Raw genomic sequence first — 17,504 nt, forward strand, 5'->3', positions numbered from 1 at the left:
TGTTGTTAAAAAAATAATGGGATATAAATAAATGAGAATAATTGAACAGCTCCATATTTTATATTTTAATTTGTATTTATTTCTTAGGTTTTCAATTTAATTTTTTATTATTGAAAAAAATTTATATTTATTTACGCATATAATTATTGATTTTTAAAAAAACATGTCTCAAATTTTCACTTCACAATTAAAATATTTCTCGATGAGAAAAAAATAACAACACTTGCAATTGGATATTCTATTTTTCTCTAAAAGTTATCTTAATTCAACCTGCGGCAAAGTGTGGGTAGATTGACTAGAACATCATTTGCAGGAAATGGAGGGCTTTTGGATTTGTAGCAGCACTGTTTAAGCAACTGCCAATCTGTGCTTTTACCATGTAAATATATGCTTTTTCCTCTTTGGAATTTTCGCAAGCCATTGCTGCCCTTTCTAAAATCTGGTTCAATCAACAACTTCATAAGAAACATCTGCGCATCTTCTTCTCTCTTTTCCAGATGACATTTGCATCGTTGCTTTGTTGCAGGATCACTGACCTTGAACCCTTTAATCTATTGCTTAAAGATGTCTGCAAAAAGATTGAACAAAACACTTGCAGAGAAAAATTAACAATCCCCTCTGAATTTTCACCCTTTTTTTACAGCAAACTTCCTGGCTTTGTTTGGCCTATCATTGTTGATCTTTAGACACTCTGGCTTTTGCTCTTTTGCTTGACAATTGCCTCTACTCTTTGTACAAAAAATCCATAGCCCTTTCGCATTGGTTTGTCCTTCTGAACGCATCTTTATATGCTGCAAATTTTGTTTCTGATCTATATTAATTGACTGCTTAGATATAAATATATATTGAAAGGTCACCAGCAATATTGTACAGCCAACTATCTAGTATATGTCTAAAACATTTGGGGTGTCAACTCTCCTCCTTTAATGTTTATGTTTTTTATTAGTTTTTTATATTGTTTTTGAACACATCAGATCCATCAAGTTATATCAGAATAACTTTTAAATAGTTTAATTTTAATGTTAATAGTCGAGTTGAAAAGTTTCAAAGATAATTCGTCAAGTTATTTATCACCTAAACAATTTTTTTTCTTCAAAAACTAGTATAAAACTAAGATATAAAACGCTATTGCCTTCCTAATTTCTATTGTCTTATCATAAAAATGCCAAAACCAACCTGAACAAACCATCCTCCCATGGTTACTTCTCCGGCATGACGAATGTCCTTGAGAAGATCTGTTAGCGGCTTCCTCAGGGATTCGTTCATGTTGTACCGTTCCAGATAGTGATCGTCCAGGATCTTAGCTTCACTCCGCCAACAGTAACTCAGAGTTTGAAATTTCAAGCAGAGATTTAGCATTCAAAACTCTGATACATTGTCCCTGAAATTTCCAAAGTGTGAAGAGTAGGGGCTGAGTTTTTCAACCTTAACTCTCCTCTCAATCCGAAAAAGTTTTCACCGTTTTTTTCAGATTCCTATTACCAAGAATCAATTCACTGATCCCACATCCCACTAAAATCGTATAACTCTTAAGAATTCCAACAAAGGACCTACCTCTGATACACCACTGATCACATCATCATCCAACCGAGTATTTCCATTGATAAACTCTTGGACGAGTCCAAGGAAATCACGCCAAATGGCTTAACAACACATCTTGATGTTTTCAATTTTGTGAGAGCTTTTTATCGATGTATATGTGCTGTGGCAATGTGTAGTAACCATCCTCATATGTACTAACATCAGAATAACACAAATAATCCATGCTAAAGAACTAGCTAGTGTCGGCAACTCTAAAATCCATAACTAATGCATGAATGGTGGATATTCTGTCATATTTGGAAACATAAGTTATTGACAGTTTGTGATGGAAATGAACGGCTTAAATCTTAAGAAATCAAGTTGTAAAAGTAAAATGTTGAAAAATCACAGTTCTGTGCAGCTTGGTTCATAATATAATATGGATACCTCCACCAAGCATTGAATGCTCAGAGGCTTAAGAAACTATAACAAACTGCATTTGGCATTTGATTGCCAAGAAAGTTCATATTATTATGTTGTGTTACATGTGCACATGAGAGAGTGGAAGAGAATCAGTAGAGAGAGTTGTAGGTGAAGCAGGTGGCAATAATGGAGGATAGACAGATGAAGAGTGAAGGAACCAAGGTGACATTCAAGAGCCTATTCTCTCCCAGGTACCCAGACAAAGTTATTGTTCCATCTGCGATTACTCGAGCCAAGGTCCCAGCTTCTGTTGAAAGCAACCCTCCATTATATGTCCCACGAGAAAGCCTCGATGACATGACCCGGGATAGAAGTGATAAATTCACACCTGGATATCACCAAACAGTGGGATCTTGAATCATTTGAAGCAAATTTAAGAAAGTGTTATCCAAAAATAAAGTGGACAGGTCAAGCATATGAAATATTAACATTTCAGAAGGAAAAGAAAACAGTCAACCAAAAGGGCAGTGGTAGCTATCCTTTCCTCCCAACAAGAAGTATAGACAACATCCGATGTCTTTTCCATTCTAGTTATAATTACCTTCAAGGACTTCAGCGGATACGAATGTGATAAGTGCTGCGCTGACATATTGAGGCACTGTATAAGGGATCAGTACTTGGAAGCTTAGGATTATACCTATCAACACCATAATTTCAGATGCCAGCAGAACTTGCCTGCAACCAGGTTATCAAAATTATGAATGATATGTTAGCGCAAATAGAATGAATTTTGCAGGAAATTTTGCATCCTGTATCACCGACAGGCATGGTGCATTATCCTGTGACAGGATGACTTGAAATTATTATATTCACGTGTTCTCGTCTGTACATCACATATGATATTTTGAGTTTTTAGTAGAAAAAGAGGCAGACCAGAGCCAAAGCCAGTTCACATCATTAAACAATCAGCTCTTGGATCTTTAATTGAAGCAGTTCTATTCTAATTCTATACAACGCGAACGGTATATAGAGGATTGTCAGCAAAGAGTGAAGTATATGAATCCGTGCAAAATGTCTTATCTAACTCGATTTCTTTTATATTTCTTTTATCTTTTTTTCTTTATACTGATAGAGTAGACAACATAAGATCATAAAGAGTGGACTTTTTCCACTTTTGAAGGGTTTACCTCTCTTCAAACATGTTGCTGATGTAGTTTCCAACAATCACGTTCACAGGAAGCACTGTTAGCCCCAGAAATGCAAGAAAAAATGCTACACTCGTGGTTGACCAGATAAAGTAATGTCCGGTGACGACACTTGATTCAGCAACTAAAATCTCCATTGCATATTTCAGCATAAAATAAATAAATAATTGAACCTGGCAAGTGATGGCAGGATTCACACAAATCTGAGACTTTCGATAATAAAGAATAGAAAACAATAATGCTACCTTAACTGTTATGATTATAGTTCCTCCATAAACGTTACTAAAGGTTAGAATCATCGTTATGATCTCTTATGTTAATAGTCAAATAAGACAAAGAAATAGAACCTTCACAGATGGTGTAAGTAATCGATATGCTGACACCATTGAAGTGACAGGTTTATGGTTTTCATCAGAATCTTCTTCACCATCATCGAATTCTTGGTCATCATTGTTATCTTGAAGCTTAGCTTCTGAATTCAAAAGCAATGGTTGGGTAAAATCAATTTTTACAGCATCTTGTACTGGGAGCCCTGCAGTATAGAATATCAAGTTCTTAGCTGCATTCCTGAAGTGAGCATAAGGTTTTAGACATTGAAATTGTTGGTAAGCTCCTAGGGCCTAGAGTGCCCTTTTCAAACGAAACACACGCACCAAACTAACGCAAGAAGGATTGTTTTACTGAATAAAGTAGATAAACACTTGGTAGATCAAAGTGCAGATCAATGAAAAAAAAAGGTGGCAATGCCCCCAAGTAGCAATGAAACAAATAAGATATACCCCTGGAATGAAAATTAGAGGGTGGACTTAATCATAAAAATATGTAATGAATAGAAAATTCAATTTTGTTGACAAACCAGTATAAGATTCCTGTGGAAAAAGCTTGTTGTTCTCCCGAGGAGGCTCTCTAAAAGACACCCACAGCCAGAGTAGATAGACAAGCCATGAAAGAGCCATTACCCAGCCCGGTAATGTGTCTTGGTTAAATGTAAGTTTGTATATCTTAAAATTGGTTTGAAATAAGCAAGCAAGAGCTGGACCGCATGCCATTCCTAGTGCACTTGCACTGACAAAGCCTGCTGAAGCTTTCAGTCGCATTTTGAGTGGCACACAATCACTGATGTAACGTCTGTTAACAGCTCTTGCCGAACCTAACCTGAAATGATGACCCCATCGCCTCATTGGTTAAATTAATAGATCGACAAAAATGAATCATTTTGAATGTAACAAGCAGTGTGCGACTTTCCTTTACAGTAACACTAAAAAACTGCTAAAAAGAGGAACTTGGAGTAATATTTCACATTCTGATGTAGAAATTGTGAGATGTAGAAGGCACCAAAGGAAAAAGTTGTTAGAAAGAAAATTTAATTAAAATAAAAACTTTTACATTACAATACCTGAACTGTTTGAATATGTTTATTGCTGAGTGCAACAGAGAAACATGACCAATGTTCACTTGACTGCCTAAACAATGCAAGGATCGAAATTACTCACCCACAGAAAAGTCGACCGATCAGAAGGACCGGTATGGAATTAAGGTCATAAGCCAGTGCATACAAGGTGTTCCCCACAAGAAGAACGATGCTACTAAACACAAGTGGCCTCAGATATGACCTATTTGACCATGCACTGAAGTATACTGAAGAGAACACCTGCGCAACAGCCATCGACCCAATAATGACACCACAAACAGTTGCTGCTGCTCCAAGGTGTAGGGAGTAGTTATCTGCTGTTGGGACGATGATATATGTGTTGACCATATATAGAAATGTATTCACCAAGTTCAAGAGAAGTGACATGAAATGATATCTCTGCTCAGCAAGATGGTCTTCAGATGGAGTTGGTGACTCGTCTTGAAAAATAAACGCATGCTTTCCCAAAAACTCAAGAAAATTTGTTGAGTTTGATAACCTGTTTACCGCTGCTTTAATAGAATCAATGACAGGATCCTGCAAAATTATCATAAATGCCAATTCAATATGTGCAAATTACATTCTAAATCAATAACAAGACAGACTCTATAACATGCTTAATTGACATCTGAAACGCTGCAGTGATAAAGGGAAACTAGGAAAATCATGGCCAGCAACCAAGAGGAGATGAAAAATGTATTCGATGTCAAATCCGTTACCTTCTGATTAGGTGTTAATCATCTTCAAAGTCAAATAAATTACATAATATCTTAAGCTAGATGTGCTGAATTGTTTGGAGCTGAGCTAATTTCTCTTGATTGATATAAATCTTTTTGCCTCTCCACACCAAAAATTATCAGATGCCATTCAATGAATAGGGGTGGCGGCATGACGTAAAGTATGGTCATAAAGCCCGAGGAAAATAAAACATGGTGTCAAGAAAGATTAAAAGAGAGCAATACTATTGCATTTAGTATGGATATGAGAGAAAACCGGGTGGGATAATGCAGGCTGATCATATATCGATATGTAGTTTCCCTCTTGATCTTGAAGATCTGCAAGATTGCGTGATATAGCTCCAACAACAGCCCCAACACCCTGTACATTCAACTATTCCATATCAAGCACCAAAATAACACAAAGATGTAACTAACGTCGCAAGCAAAACAAATTTCCAGAGGAATAAATCGACTCAAGACTTGTTGATGGACTTTTTGATTTCATTCGGGCATCTCACCACATGCTTGAAGACCTGCCGCAGCTGAGAATAAGGATGGTTTGCTCGAGTTTTCACATAGTAATCAGTGAACCTATAGCCAAAGCGCTTATCAAATTTCTTCAGAATCTTTCGCAAACCAATAGCATTGATCTCAACAAAAAACAGAAGCCTTAAGAGATCCTGCCCTACTGCCCTGTAAGCTTCTCGTAGTTCAGATATTTTAGATCCATCTGACTGCTCCACAAGAGCGTCATGCTGTTCTCCAAGAATTGACAATCTGCTTGCTAGCAGTCCTTTTTGTTCCAGCATAAACATGACAATCTTCTCAATCTGAAATTGTTAAAAAGTAGGCAGAAAAAAAGAAATTTAGCCTCAAACATTCTTAAGGGAATGATTGATAGCACTTGCAAATGAAAATCTGTCATCATCAGCAATTATCCAAGGATAAACTAATTCTAACTGAAATTCCTATGCGAGAAACGCTAGATACAATGTTAACACATAAAATCAGAGGAAAAACCTGATTATCAAGCATTATTGAGAAGTCCTTGAGAACATTTTGTTGATTGTCTGCTCCAACTTGAATTTGCTGTGAATATCTGTTGACTTTCTTCTTCAACAACTTATAATTGATATAGTATCTGAAGAATAATTTTCAGATTGTAAGCTCAGTTATACTATTATAGTGACCTTAATAAGCAGCATGATAAATTTCAGGGCAAGTCAAAATCTTCTTCTTCAAATCATAAATGCATACCGTTGCCATTCTTCAATTTGGTTCTGTCTCAACTTCTTCCCAAATGCAACCATCTTTCAAGACAAAGTCAATGCACTGCAAATTAAACCACCAGCAACCCATAACAAATAAGACAGTGGAGCAATGTTCAGCAGTAGCAGCAGTAATAATAATAATAATAATAATAATAATGATAATAATGATAATAATGATAAGTTCAAAGACTTAAGATAAATATTTTTAATTGTTTTCTAATCAATAAAAAAATCAAATAAGTGAGGCATGTTAAAGAAATAATAAAGGTAAATATTATTGATTATTTCCTAATCAATAAAAGAAAAAAAATCAAGAAATCAAACAAAAAATTATTTTAATTATTTACTCAAAGGAGATCTAATTAACATTTCAGATAATTTGTTTTATTCATTTTTCTTATGTCTATAAATTACATATATATATATATATATATAATTGAAGAATATATCATGATTATTTCTTTAACATGCCTTTATATATATAACATTCTCTTATATTTTTTTTTATCAATTTAAACCCATTACTTACATGTTATTATATATATCTTAACTTGTTTGGGGAAATTAAAATAAATGGAGAGTTGAAACGAAGGGAAAGGAAATTTGGAATTGAATTGGAAGAGCGGAGACATAATTAAATCAATAGAGAAAAAGGAGAGACTGCCTGCGTGCCAAGGAATGAAAGTGGCGCGAAATTTGTAATATCGTTGGGAGGAACGGTTAGTCGACGGACAGGGCACGTGATTTCCTTTCTTCAAATTATGGAAGGAAGTGATTCTTTTTTATTTTACACGCTTTCATTGGAGAGTTAAAGAATTTTTATTATGAAAATACTAGTATTCTTTTTATAAAAAAAAAAAAATTCAAGCAAAAGAAATGGGAGGAATTGCGAAGGAATTAATTATACGCACGTCTTTCGAGAGCTAGCATGCATGCTCAGAATGCAAAACCTAGTCATTTCCTTTTTAAATATTTTTATTTACTTATGTACATGTGTGTGTAGTTAAGAGAGGGAAAAGAGAAAAAATAATAATAATTGAATTATTAAAGGATATAATTAAAAAATACTAATTAATTATGTTTATTAAGTATAACCCAAGTACAAATTAATGTCTCTAACACTGATCACTTGTCTATAGTCCGAGCATATATATATTTTCTATGAAAATCAGCAATAAAATTAGATTCCGCTCGATGAGGCTGGAAAAACTTCTATGTAGTTTATTTCATGTATCATCACCACTAATTGAATTATATTTTTTTGTTTAGAAATGTAATTGTAGTTATATTTTAAAATATTTTTTATTTAAAAATATATTAAAATAATATATATTTTTTATTTTTTAAAAATTATTTTTGACATCAACGCATTAAAATAATATAAAAACATTAAAAAAAATATTAACTTCAAGTAAAGAAAAAAATAAAAAATATATAATTTTTTAAAAAAATACTTTTAAAACAAAAAAACAAACAGGGTCTAATATCATGAGTGTTATGAATTAATATTTTTCATATCCTTTATTAATGCAATTATATTTTTTTCTCTTTTCCCTATACACACACAAACACACAGTCATATATTAAATATAATTTAATGAACGTTTATTTTTGCTGCTTTTTAATTATTATTATTTTTTACTTAAAAAGACATCAAATTAATTAATTATTTTTAGATGGTTTTAACATACTAAAATAAAAAATAATTAAAAATTATTTTAATATATTTTTAATTAAAAAGCACAAACACACAGTCATATATTAAATATAATTTAATGAACATTTATTTTTGCATTACAACTTGCTTTTTAATTATTATTATTTTTTACTTAAAAAGACATCAAATTGATTAATTATTTTTAGATGGTTTTAACATACTAAAGTAAAAAAGAATTAAAAATTATTTTAATATATTTTTACTTAAAAAGCATTTTGAAAAGTTAATGGAATGAATTTAAACGTGACTGTTCCTATTCCTAGCAATCTTATTATCGCAATATTATGAATTATAAACACGATCACATCATCAGGAGATGGTTCTTTTTTTTTTGTTGTTGACTCGTATTGTAGTGCTACTTTTGTGTAAAAAGCACTAGATTTAATAAATTCAATAAATCATTTTGATAATTAAACGCATATGTATATATGTGATTAAATAGAAAATTCACATTAAAAATCTAAAACTCCACTGTCTAGTAACCCTAATTAAGTGAAAATCTCTGGGTAAGTCGGGAATTCCATATAAGCCAGACTATCCAAGCATGATTTCAAAGCATGTGAGACAATGAAAATGTAGAAAAAGGTGCATGGACAATGCATCAAAACACTTAAAAGCAGTGAGAACTTACAGCCTGAGCAGGTGGAGGTGAAGAGTGCGGGATGTTTTCGAAGATTTCGGCACCTGAAAATTGGATACCAAACCTGTAGCCTTCCACCCAATTTGAAGCTCTCTCCGAAGGAGCAGGAGAGTGGACGAAGGAAAGAGTGAGTATGGCAATCGTGCCCTTACATGGAGTAATATTGGCAGGCACGAACAAAAAAACAAAGAGAATAGGGCAAGCATTACCATGACCACACAAGCTACAGGTGGCATATTATCATTTTGGCTTTTAGAGCAATGAACGGTCATAAAAGGCTTAAGAAAATAATTAGTGCTCGAACTATAATCATAATTACCTCATGACCATATGCAATAAAGTAGTAAAAACCACACTGCCTTTAATTTGGAAAGTGTTGCTGCCTGTTCGGATGTTACTGATGAAAGAGTCAGCTATCACAAGTGTTCCTTTTACATTATGATCATGGCATATTCCTTGGTAAAGAATAAACAATGCCCTAAATTTGTTGTCAAGAATTGTCCTACAGACAGTTTGATCTGCCAAGTGAGCGACAACTTTGCTAACAAAAAAAAGGTTGGCCTGGCTTTGTATGATTGTGAAAGGTTATAGTTTGTGCAACATACAAATCTTCAGCTTGCATGTCTAATGGCACTCAAGATTCTGCACTAATTTGCTATGGACAGGAAGCATTAATGGCTCGTTTTGGTGTCTTCTCTTCTGGACATTCGCAAGTTTATTGTCCTGTTCATATGGTCCACAAAAAACTGTTGAATATTCTACTTTTCCATGCATGGCCAAATGAATATACTACACGTATCTCTCTTATTTGGGTTTTTTCCTGTATCTTTTTCCCCATTGTGTAGGATAGCATATATATATATATATATATATCTTGTCTGCCATGAACCCTAATCTTACTTGTATAAAATTTGACAACGAAAATATAATAGGTTTAGAATTTGTTTTGGCTAGCTAGCCTCAGAACCTTGTAGGGTTTTATTTTTAATTCTTTATATATATTTTGAGTTCTTATGAAATAATATTGTGTGCCATAAAGATTGGATGTCATTGAGATTTATATTTGAGCGTTGTTCAAAATTGTATTTATTTTGAGCATAGCTGGAAAAAAAATTCTTTTTTTAGCGCGACAAATTGTTATTAAGTTGTTATGAGCTGTAGTGTGATATGAGAATTCGATATACTTGAGATTTAAGTATAGGTGTGTGATGCTTAACAATATCTTTATTTTTTTTTAATTCTAGTAAGTAAATTAAATATCTAAAAATTCCAAAGACAGGGAAGATATGTCATATATGTGGTTGCTACGATGATGATGAAAAAAATATTCTCTAAAACAGATAGTATTTTTTATGGGTTTATAAAATTGGATCCGAAAAATTTGTTAGACTTTGTAACACTTGTAAAATAAAAATTTTGATGTGTAAGTTAGTTAAGTATTTCTATACGTAATAAGAAAAATAAGTATTCGTTGGACTTAATATTTTTTAATTTTGTATTTATAAAATAAGTATTTATATTTAATTTTGTATTGTTTAGAAAGATGAATTCTAGAAAAATAAGCTTTGACTTTTCTTGTACTCTTAGAAATTAAGGTTTATTTATATAAATTTTCATTAAGATGAATATTTTAAAAAATATTTAAATTATAATATATTTTCTATAAAGTATAGACTACAGGTGACTATAAAAAAAACAACCTTCACATCCTAAATTATAAGTTGATTGTTTAGCTTATTAAATTTTAGATTTATTTTTTAATAATTATAAGTTTGAGTTATTTTAAAGTTATTAAAGGCTTATATGGTTCTTAATTTTAAGACCCGTAAAATTAGTTGAAGTACATGCAAACTAGCTTAGATCATATTAATAATAAAAAAAATATAGCTTTTTTTTTAATTCAATCACATGAAGAAAAAATTATTTAATTGGTTAAATAGTTTTTATTTTTGTATCCAGCTATGAAGAAAAAATTATTTACTTGATTAAATAGTTTTTACCTTTTTATATTGGGTGTTTTAAATAATTGCATTTTAAATTTTAGTTTTGTAAAAGCTGATATAACTTGATTTTTATTTATGAATGCTTGCTTTTATTTATTTATTTTACACTAAAAATCTATCTCATAATTATTTTAATTAAATACATATTTTTAAAAAAATTTCAATAACAACTAAAAATATTTATTTAAAAAAACCTTATTTTCTAAAACTATAACAGCAAAAACTACCATAATATTAAATACATAATTAAAAAAACCATTAAGGTAAGGAATTAGTCTTGATATATGCTGGTACAAGGATATCTTTATCAATTTTTTTCCCATAGTCTTGATATATTGGTACTAAAGATATCTTTACCATTTTTTTATAAGAAAGAATATAATGATTTTAAGACTCATTCATGTAGCTGGAGATTAAGCTGACAAGTATAATCTATTTGATATTATGGTGTATAATATTTTTAAAAAATATTTTTTATTTAAAAATATATTAAAACAATATTTTTATTTTTATCAAATAATAATCACAACTCAATACTTTAATTAAACTGTCAGGTAATGTCCTAAAATATAATTTATATTATTTTCTAATATGCTCACTCAAGTGAAAGTTTTTTGGGCTTAAAACTTGCATAGAACCACATTACCTTGTACTTAATTTTTATTAAATAAATAAGGATTATGATATTCGAATTCGTGACTGCTTGGTTATCAAGATTCTAATATTATGTCAAATAAACATCTCAATCTAATAACTTAAATGGTCAGGAAAGGTACTAAAATATAATTTATATTATTATTTTTAATGTAATAATTTTTAATACAAACACACTTTTAAATATTACTATAAAGACAATTGAAACGCAATGTAAAGTAGTTAATAAAAGATTTGGGCTGCAGATCAAGTAAAGGCCGGTTGTCCCGTTTCGATGATGAGGCAAAAAGTCCACGTTCTCATTGGCCAGACCTGAAGTGCTCATAAATCGGTGAAGGGTCATGCACTGCTGTCAACCTCAACTAGTACTGCATCATTTTGGAAGGGCCTCTCTCTTGTTTGAATATATAGTAGTCATCACTAGACGTGTGACCCCCGGGCCTACCAATTTCTTTTTCGGACATATAACATAAATGTCTATGCAATGTCCGTATTTATAAGGTAATAATAAAAAAAAATCAATGCTCGAGTTATTAACTTTACTAGATTTAATAAAATCAGGTAATATAATAATTTGATTTAAATCATAGATAGTGATAGCAAATAAACTGTACAAAAAATATTTAATAATAATAAACTAAAACAAATAAGTAGCTAATTTATTTATGAACGATCATGGAGAAAACATTAACCCTAAATTGGTAATTTTAGACTCCTAAATAAGCTACACCCGCAGTCCTAAAACGGCAGAGCCGCTAACCTTAGAAAATATAAAACCTTTTTTTTATTATTTTTTGACCTTTAAAATAATTAATTTTTAACTGATAAGATATAAAAAATTTACTGATAAATTTTTTAAAAAAAACCTTAGACAAATTTTTCTAAGTTTTAGAATTATTAGATTTTAATTTTTTACTAAAAAAAAAATCAGCATCCGAAAATTATCGCGGCCCTTGAATCACAACCTGCAAAAAGGGCCATCAATGGCATTTCTATTAGACATCATCTTTATCACAAGTCCAGTGAACCTTGGCCCTTGCCCTTCTCTCTAAGAACAGAAAATCAGGCTTTCTTTCGTTTTTTAGCCCTAGTAAATAGTTTTTTCGTTGAAATAGCTAGCTTTCTTAATCTTTCCCTGACATCTTTCATAGGTTTGTCGCAGCAGCTCTCAGAATTAGCTGAGATTCCTAGAATTTGTCATCCACAGATGAAGCATGTGGATGATTATTTTTGGTGAAGATGTGGTTTCAAATCAGTAATTTTGGAATGCCGCACAATGAAAACGACAAGCAATCAAATTCTAAACGAAGTTGATTCGATTTTTGGATGGAAGAGAAGAAAGAAAGAGAAGGGTTTGGTTTTAAACGATTATATATAAATAAAAGGAAGGAATCCAGCCCCACTAATGGTTTACTAATCTAGGGTTTTTTTCTTTTCTTCTTGAATATGTACGATCGATCGAGAATATATAAGAGTATAGTTGGCAACTTAGCATTAAATTACAAAACTACAAGGAAAGAATTTAATATTAATTACTAAATCCACAGTCTAACTGTTAAGATTTATGTTTTTTATGAGGAGATTTTAATTTTAAATCTTGGAAAGGGTACTGGACTGAGAATTATAGAGAATAAAATTACTTCTTTCTATAATGTATAATGCATGTAGCATTTGATTCTTGTCTTGAAATATAAAAAATACAGATAATGAAAATAGAGAGAACGCATATATATATATATATATAAAAAATTAAAAATACTAAAAATCACTTTAAAGGAATCAAAATTATTCTAGAAAAAAATGTTTTATATCTTCATCTCTTTTTATTATTCAAAATATACATCACATTAGTTTTGTTTCTCATCAATCATTATTAATAATTTAATTCTTTTCTTTTCTTTTCATTAACATTTAATTTATGAATATATAAAATATCCCTAAAAATCAACTATAATATCCTTAAAAATTGTTCTGTTAAATGTAAAAAAAAATAAAAAGCCATCAACATTTCACTGTGTCCCTAAACTCATAGTTGTGGAAAGAAAAAATATGATTATTTTGCCCTTCTAAAAAAGTCATTGAACTAGCTGTTAGGAATAATTTAATCTTTTCTATATGGTTCATTTGTCATTTTCATATTGATTAGGGATAAATAGATTTTTTTAATATTTTCAATGCACTGTAAAATTACTTAAACAGTCTTAAAAACAAAATTTTTACAATTAAGGTCCAAGGGGTTTCTTCTTTTTATGTTTTGCTACCATAGTTAAATGACTACATTGCTTTTAAAAGGAAAAAAAAAATTAAAACTTGTGTCCAGGTGTGTTTTTATATTTTCATTATGACTTTTTAGTTATAATCAATGTAAATGAGGGGAAATTTAGTCTTTTAATATATATATAAAAACAAAAAATAGTTGGCATGTGCAACACGTGTCAGGGAGTGAGAGGTATCAATGCTCTTTGAATAATACATGTGGCATCTCTCGATGGCCAAGCACCACTTTCCATGATAGTGTTGGAAGCATCGCACCGTTCTCTTTTAGACGGTTAATTAGGCGTGTGTGCATGACGAAGCAATGATTGGGCTTCGATAGATTTTTTTTTTTTTTTGCCCTCTTTTCTTTCTCATCACCTCAGATTCTGTTCCTTTTTTTTCTCTTTTTAAAAGTTTATTTCATTCTCATTTAATTTTTGTTTTGTTATTGAATAAAATCATTGAGATCTTTTAATATTATTTAGAGGATATATTTTTATAATATTGACCAGTGTTTATTTTTTTATTGGCCATTAATTGGCTTTTTTTTATTGTTGTTTGTTTTTTTAATTATATAATTTAATTAACCGAGATTATTCAACTAATTCTGATAAATGACTTCAATCCCAGATTTTTCCAACTTTTTTTTAATGTTATTTTTTTGAAAAAAATTAACCCTATCTAGTTATTTCTATAACCATTCACCTTCATTTTATTTTATTTTACTTTGTACAAGCTACATCACATAAAGTTAATTGTCTTGACCTCTGACCCTGTTTTTTTTTCAGGACTTGAATCATTAGAAACAAAGACGACCACTAACCCTAGTCAAAGAAATTAAGATAACGCATTGGAGATTGGAAGTTTTACTGCCACCCTCTTTTTTTTCCAGTCAGTTTCATGTGTCTGGAGGAACGTGACGGTGCACCCACCCACCCACCCACCACCTCTCGAGTCCAAGCAGCATTCATGGGTATCCTTAGTGACCAAAAACAAAGAAATATATAATGCTTGGAATTTGCTCATGCCATTCATAATATTGCTTTTAATTCTTGGTGCCATGTCCTTGTGTCACTTTGCTTGTGATGCCAGTTTCCAATTTGACTATGAGGAACCGATTAAGGTGTTTCATCTTGACGTGTGGGATTTCTATAAGAAGACGCAAAGTGCCTCAGCCCACCTTATATTAATGTTCCACATAATATATTATTATTAAAACCCTTTAAATTTGTGATATTTTATTATTTTCTTGGTAGTGATGATTATGGAAGCTTGGGTCCTTGAACGCCTGGCATTGAAGTCAGAACATACAGTACTTTCGTTTCTGGGTACTTCTAATCTTTAACATTATCCATATTGTCTCTTGTCTATACCCATTTACTTACCATTGAAATTGCCAGTCAATGCACCAAATGGCCTCATTTTAGCCTCTCTTTTTTTTAAAAAAAAATAGGTCTACATATACATTCAACACTATAGATACGATCCTAAATGATATTTAATAAGCTCTAGCTAGCCACTTGTTGTTATCTTACGTCTTCCATTTACATGATCTCTATTTTCTCATATTATTTTGTCAGGAACATCAACTTTAACGGATCAAATTGGAAAGCAAAATCCTGGCGGGTTCAAGCTCTACTTATTTTGTAGGCCAAAAAACAAAAGCTGCGTGTCTCTGCAACACTCTTTGTTTCTAATTACTTGTTGGTGGACAAATGGCCATGGAGTTTCCTTTCTTTAACGCCGAACCATTTTAGTAGAGAGAATCGTGATTAACTCCTCGCCATTGCAACTAACAATAACAACCCTATGTTGAGCTTGGCAATTCAATTAAGTGATAAAAACTCTCAAATCTCTTCTTGGTTCAATAAACTTAATTGGGGCTCTTCTTGATTGACGTGTACGTAAACCTACAAATATTTATACATGAAGCCTCAACAAACAAAAACATATTCGAAATAAAAATTAAATGATGGCTATTTTTCACGTGACAATATATAGATGTATATATCTGGTTCCGATAGCTGAGAAGATTAAGAAAGAAGCTAAGAAGACTAAATATTAATTAGTGTAAAACGATGATCAACAAAAACTAGAGCAATAATTTCCTAGACCTTGAAGGAGTAATCTTGATAACAAGACCAGGGTAAACATCATCGGGATCGTGAATATGAGGATTCTCCTCCACGATAAAAGGGTCGCCACATTTATCACTGATGGTGTGAAGGGTTTCTCCTTCCTTTACAACATAAATTTCATCGCACGGTCGGTCCAATATTTGATTGCCTTTGACAGCAACAATATCATGGTGATGATCATCATCGTATGTGGGAGATGCTTCTCTTAAAGAAGTAAACAGTATTAGGGCAAGAAGGACTAGGGCACAATACCACGTAGCTGCATCAGCTATGGACGTTGATGTAAACATACGCTTGTTTGAGACCTTGGAAGCCATGAGAGGATTAAAGAGAGAGAGGTATATGGAGAAGAAGATATGGGAATCCTTGGGATTTTATAGAAAGATGGGAGGTTGAGATGATGGGCAACGATTGAGGTGTGAGGAAGAGGGGTCAGTCAGTTTTGGCGGTTTTTTATGGAGGAGGTGGGTTTTGCTGGGGACTTGACAAAATGGCCACGATTGTGTTGCGTGATTCACCTTCTTGATGAGCCAAAGATTCGCCCCAAAAAGACTTCTTTATAGAAAACGACTTTTATGCTTGCATGATGTTTGGTTTGGTTGAGTTTTCTAAAAAAAACAAAACCCTAACCATCCCCTGACGAAGTGGATTATTGAGGGGTTAAATTATAATTATTATAGTATAATTTCGGGGTTGGATTTACTTGCAAACCGCTCCATGCAAGACAGGAACTTTTCAGCTTAAAACTCCACTTGAAATATCGTATCAGTTTTGCCTAGGCATATCCCATCAGCCTTCAAAAATGTTTTTTAATTACCTCTTTCTCGTTTGGATAAATAAGGAGATTAACGGAGGAGAAATACATTCTTTATTTGGATAAAAAAAAATCAGTGGAAGTTAATAATTTTATACACTTGTAGTTAATTAGAAAGCCAAGGGATTAAGTGATAAATAAAATTGAAAAGAATTAAAAAGATAAAGTTGGATTTTTAAAAAATAATAAATTATTAAGTTAATATAATAATATATATAAAAAAAACTATAAAGCAATTTTCCCTCGATATGAGGATGAGAATTTGAAGTTAAAAACCAACCTGCATACCTCTTAATTTTCCCTTCATTCGAAATTTACTTCCTAAACAAGATAAAGATATCATTAATCTCCATTTCTCTCCCTTCCATTCCCTCCATTCACTTCTTTCCCAATCAAACTGTTAAAAAATGGAGGATAACTTCGGACAAAGAGCAAGAATTATAATCAAATCCAATCTATTGGCATGCTATACGCTGTACGTAGATTATATATATATATATATATATATATAAAGTTGAATGTAAAAAAAAAAATTATATTATAATTAAAAAATATTTTAACATTGTTATTAAATTCAGTCAAACAAGTCAATCTTAAAACTTCTCAACTTCATCTTTTGCTTAGTTTGAGTTTTAGATTAAATCGTGTAAGAGTTGTTCTGACATAACTTAATCAACTTGACGAGTTCAAAAACAATCTGGATGATAAAAAAAAAACATGATTTGGTTTTAA

At 31.5% G+C, this 17,504-nt stretch overlaps 2 protein-coding genes and 1 long non-coding RNA gene across 3 annotated transcripts; 1 reads left to right on the plus strand and 2 right to left on the minus strand.

The window, feature by feature from the left end:
• Window positions 1-1,996: 1,996 nt before the first annotated feature.
• Window positions 1,997-9,162, minus strand: LOC133681625 (SPX domain-containing membrane protein At4g22990-like). The gene is made up of 11 exons (XM_062104717.1): window positions 8,899-9,162; window positions 6,537-6,611; window positions 6,300-6,420; window positions 5,798-6,109; window positions 5,554-5,658; window positions 4,643-5,097; window positions 4,006-4,304; window positions 3,497-3,681; window positions 3,132-3,322; window positions 2,546-2,679; window positions 1,997-2,332 (listed from the first exon to the last, which is right to left on the minus strand). Exons 2-11 carry the CDS (start codon window positions 6,587-6,589, stop codon window positions 2,094-2,096), a joined length of 2,094 nt encoding a protein of 697 aa, XP_061960701.1. The 5' UTR covers window positions 6,590-6,611; window positions 8,899-9,162; the 3' UTR covers window positions 1,997-2,093.
• Window positions 9,163-15,023: 5,861 nt separating this feature from the next.
• On the plus strand, window positions 15,024-15,715 carry LOC133682283 (uncharacterized). Its single transcript, XR_009836650.1, has 2 exons — window positions 15,024-15,148; window positions 15,401-15,715. It is a non-coding gene; the product is annotated as an uncharacterized LOC133682283 (long non-coding RNA).
• Window positions 15,716-15,912: 197 nt separating this feature from the next.
• Window positions 15,913-16,275, minus strand: LOC133683006 (uncharacterized). The gene has a single exon (XM_062106527.1). The coding sequence runs from the start codon at window positions 16,273-16,275 to the stop codon at window positions 15,913-15,915; it is 363 nt and encodes a 120-aa protein (XP_061962511.1).
• Window positions 16,276-17,504: the final 1,229 nt, after the last annotated feature.

The sequence above is a fragment of the Populus nigra genome, chromosome 2 (genome assembly GCF_951802175.1).
Source record: "Populus nigra chromosome 2, ddPopNigr1.1, whole genome shotgun sequence".
Taxonomy (NCBI): domain Eukaryota; kingdom Viridiplantae; phylum Streptophyta; class Magnoliopsida; order Malpighiales; family Salicaceae; genus Populus; species Populus nigra.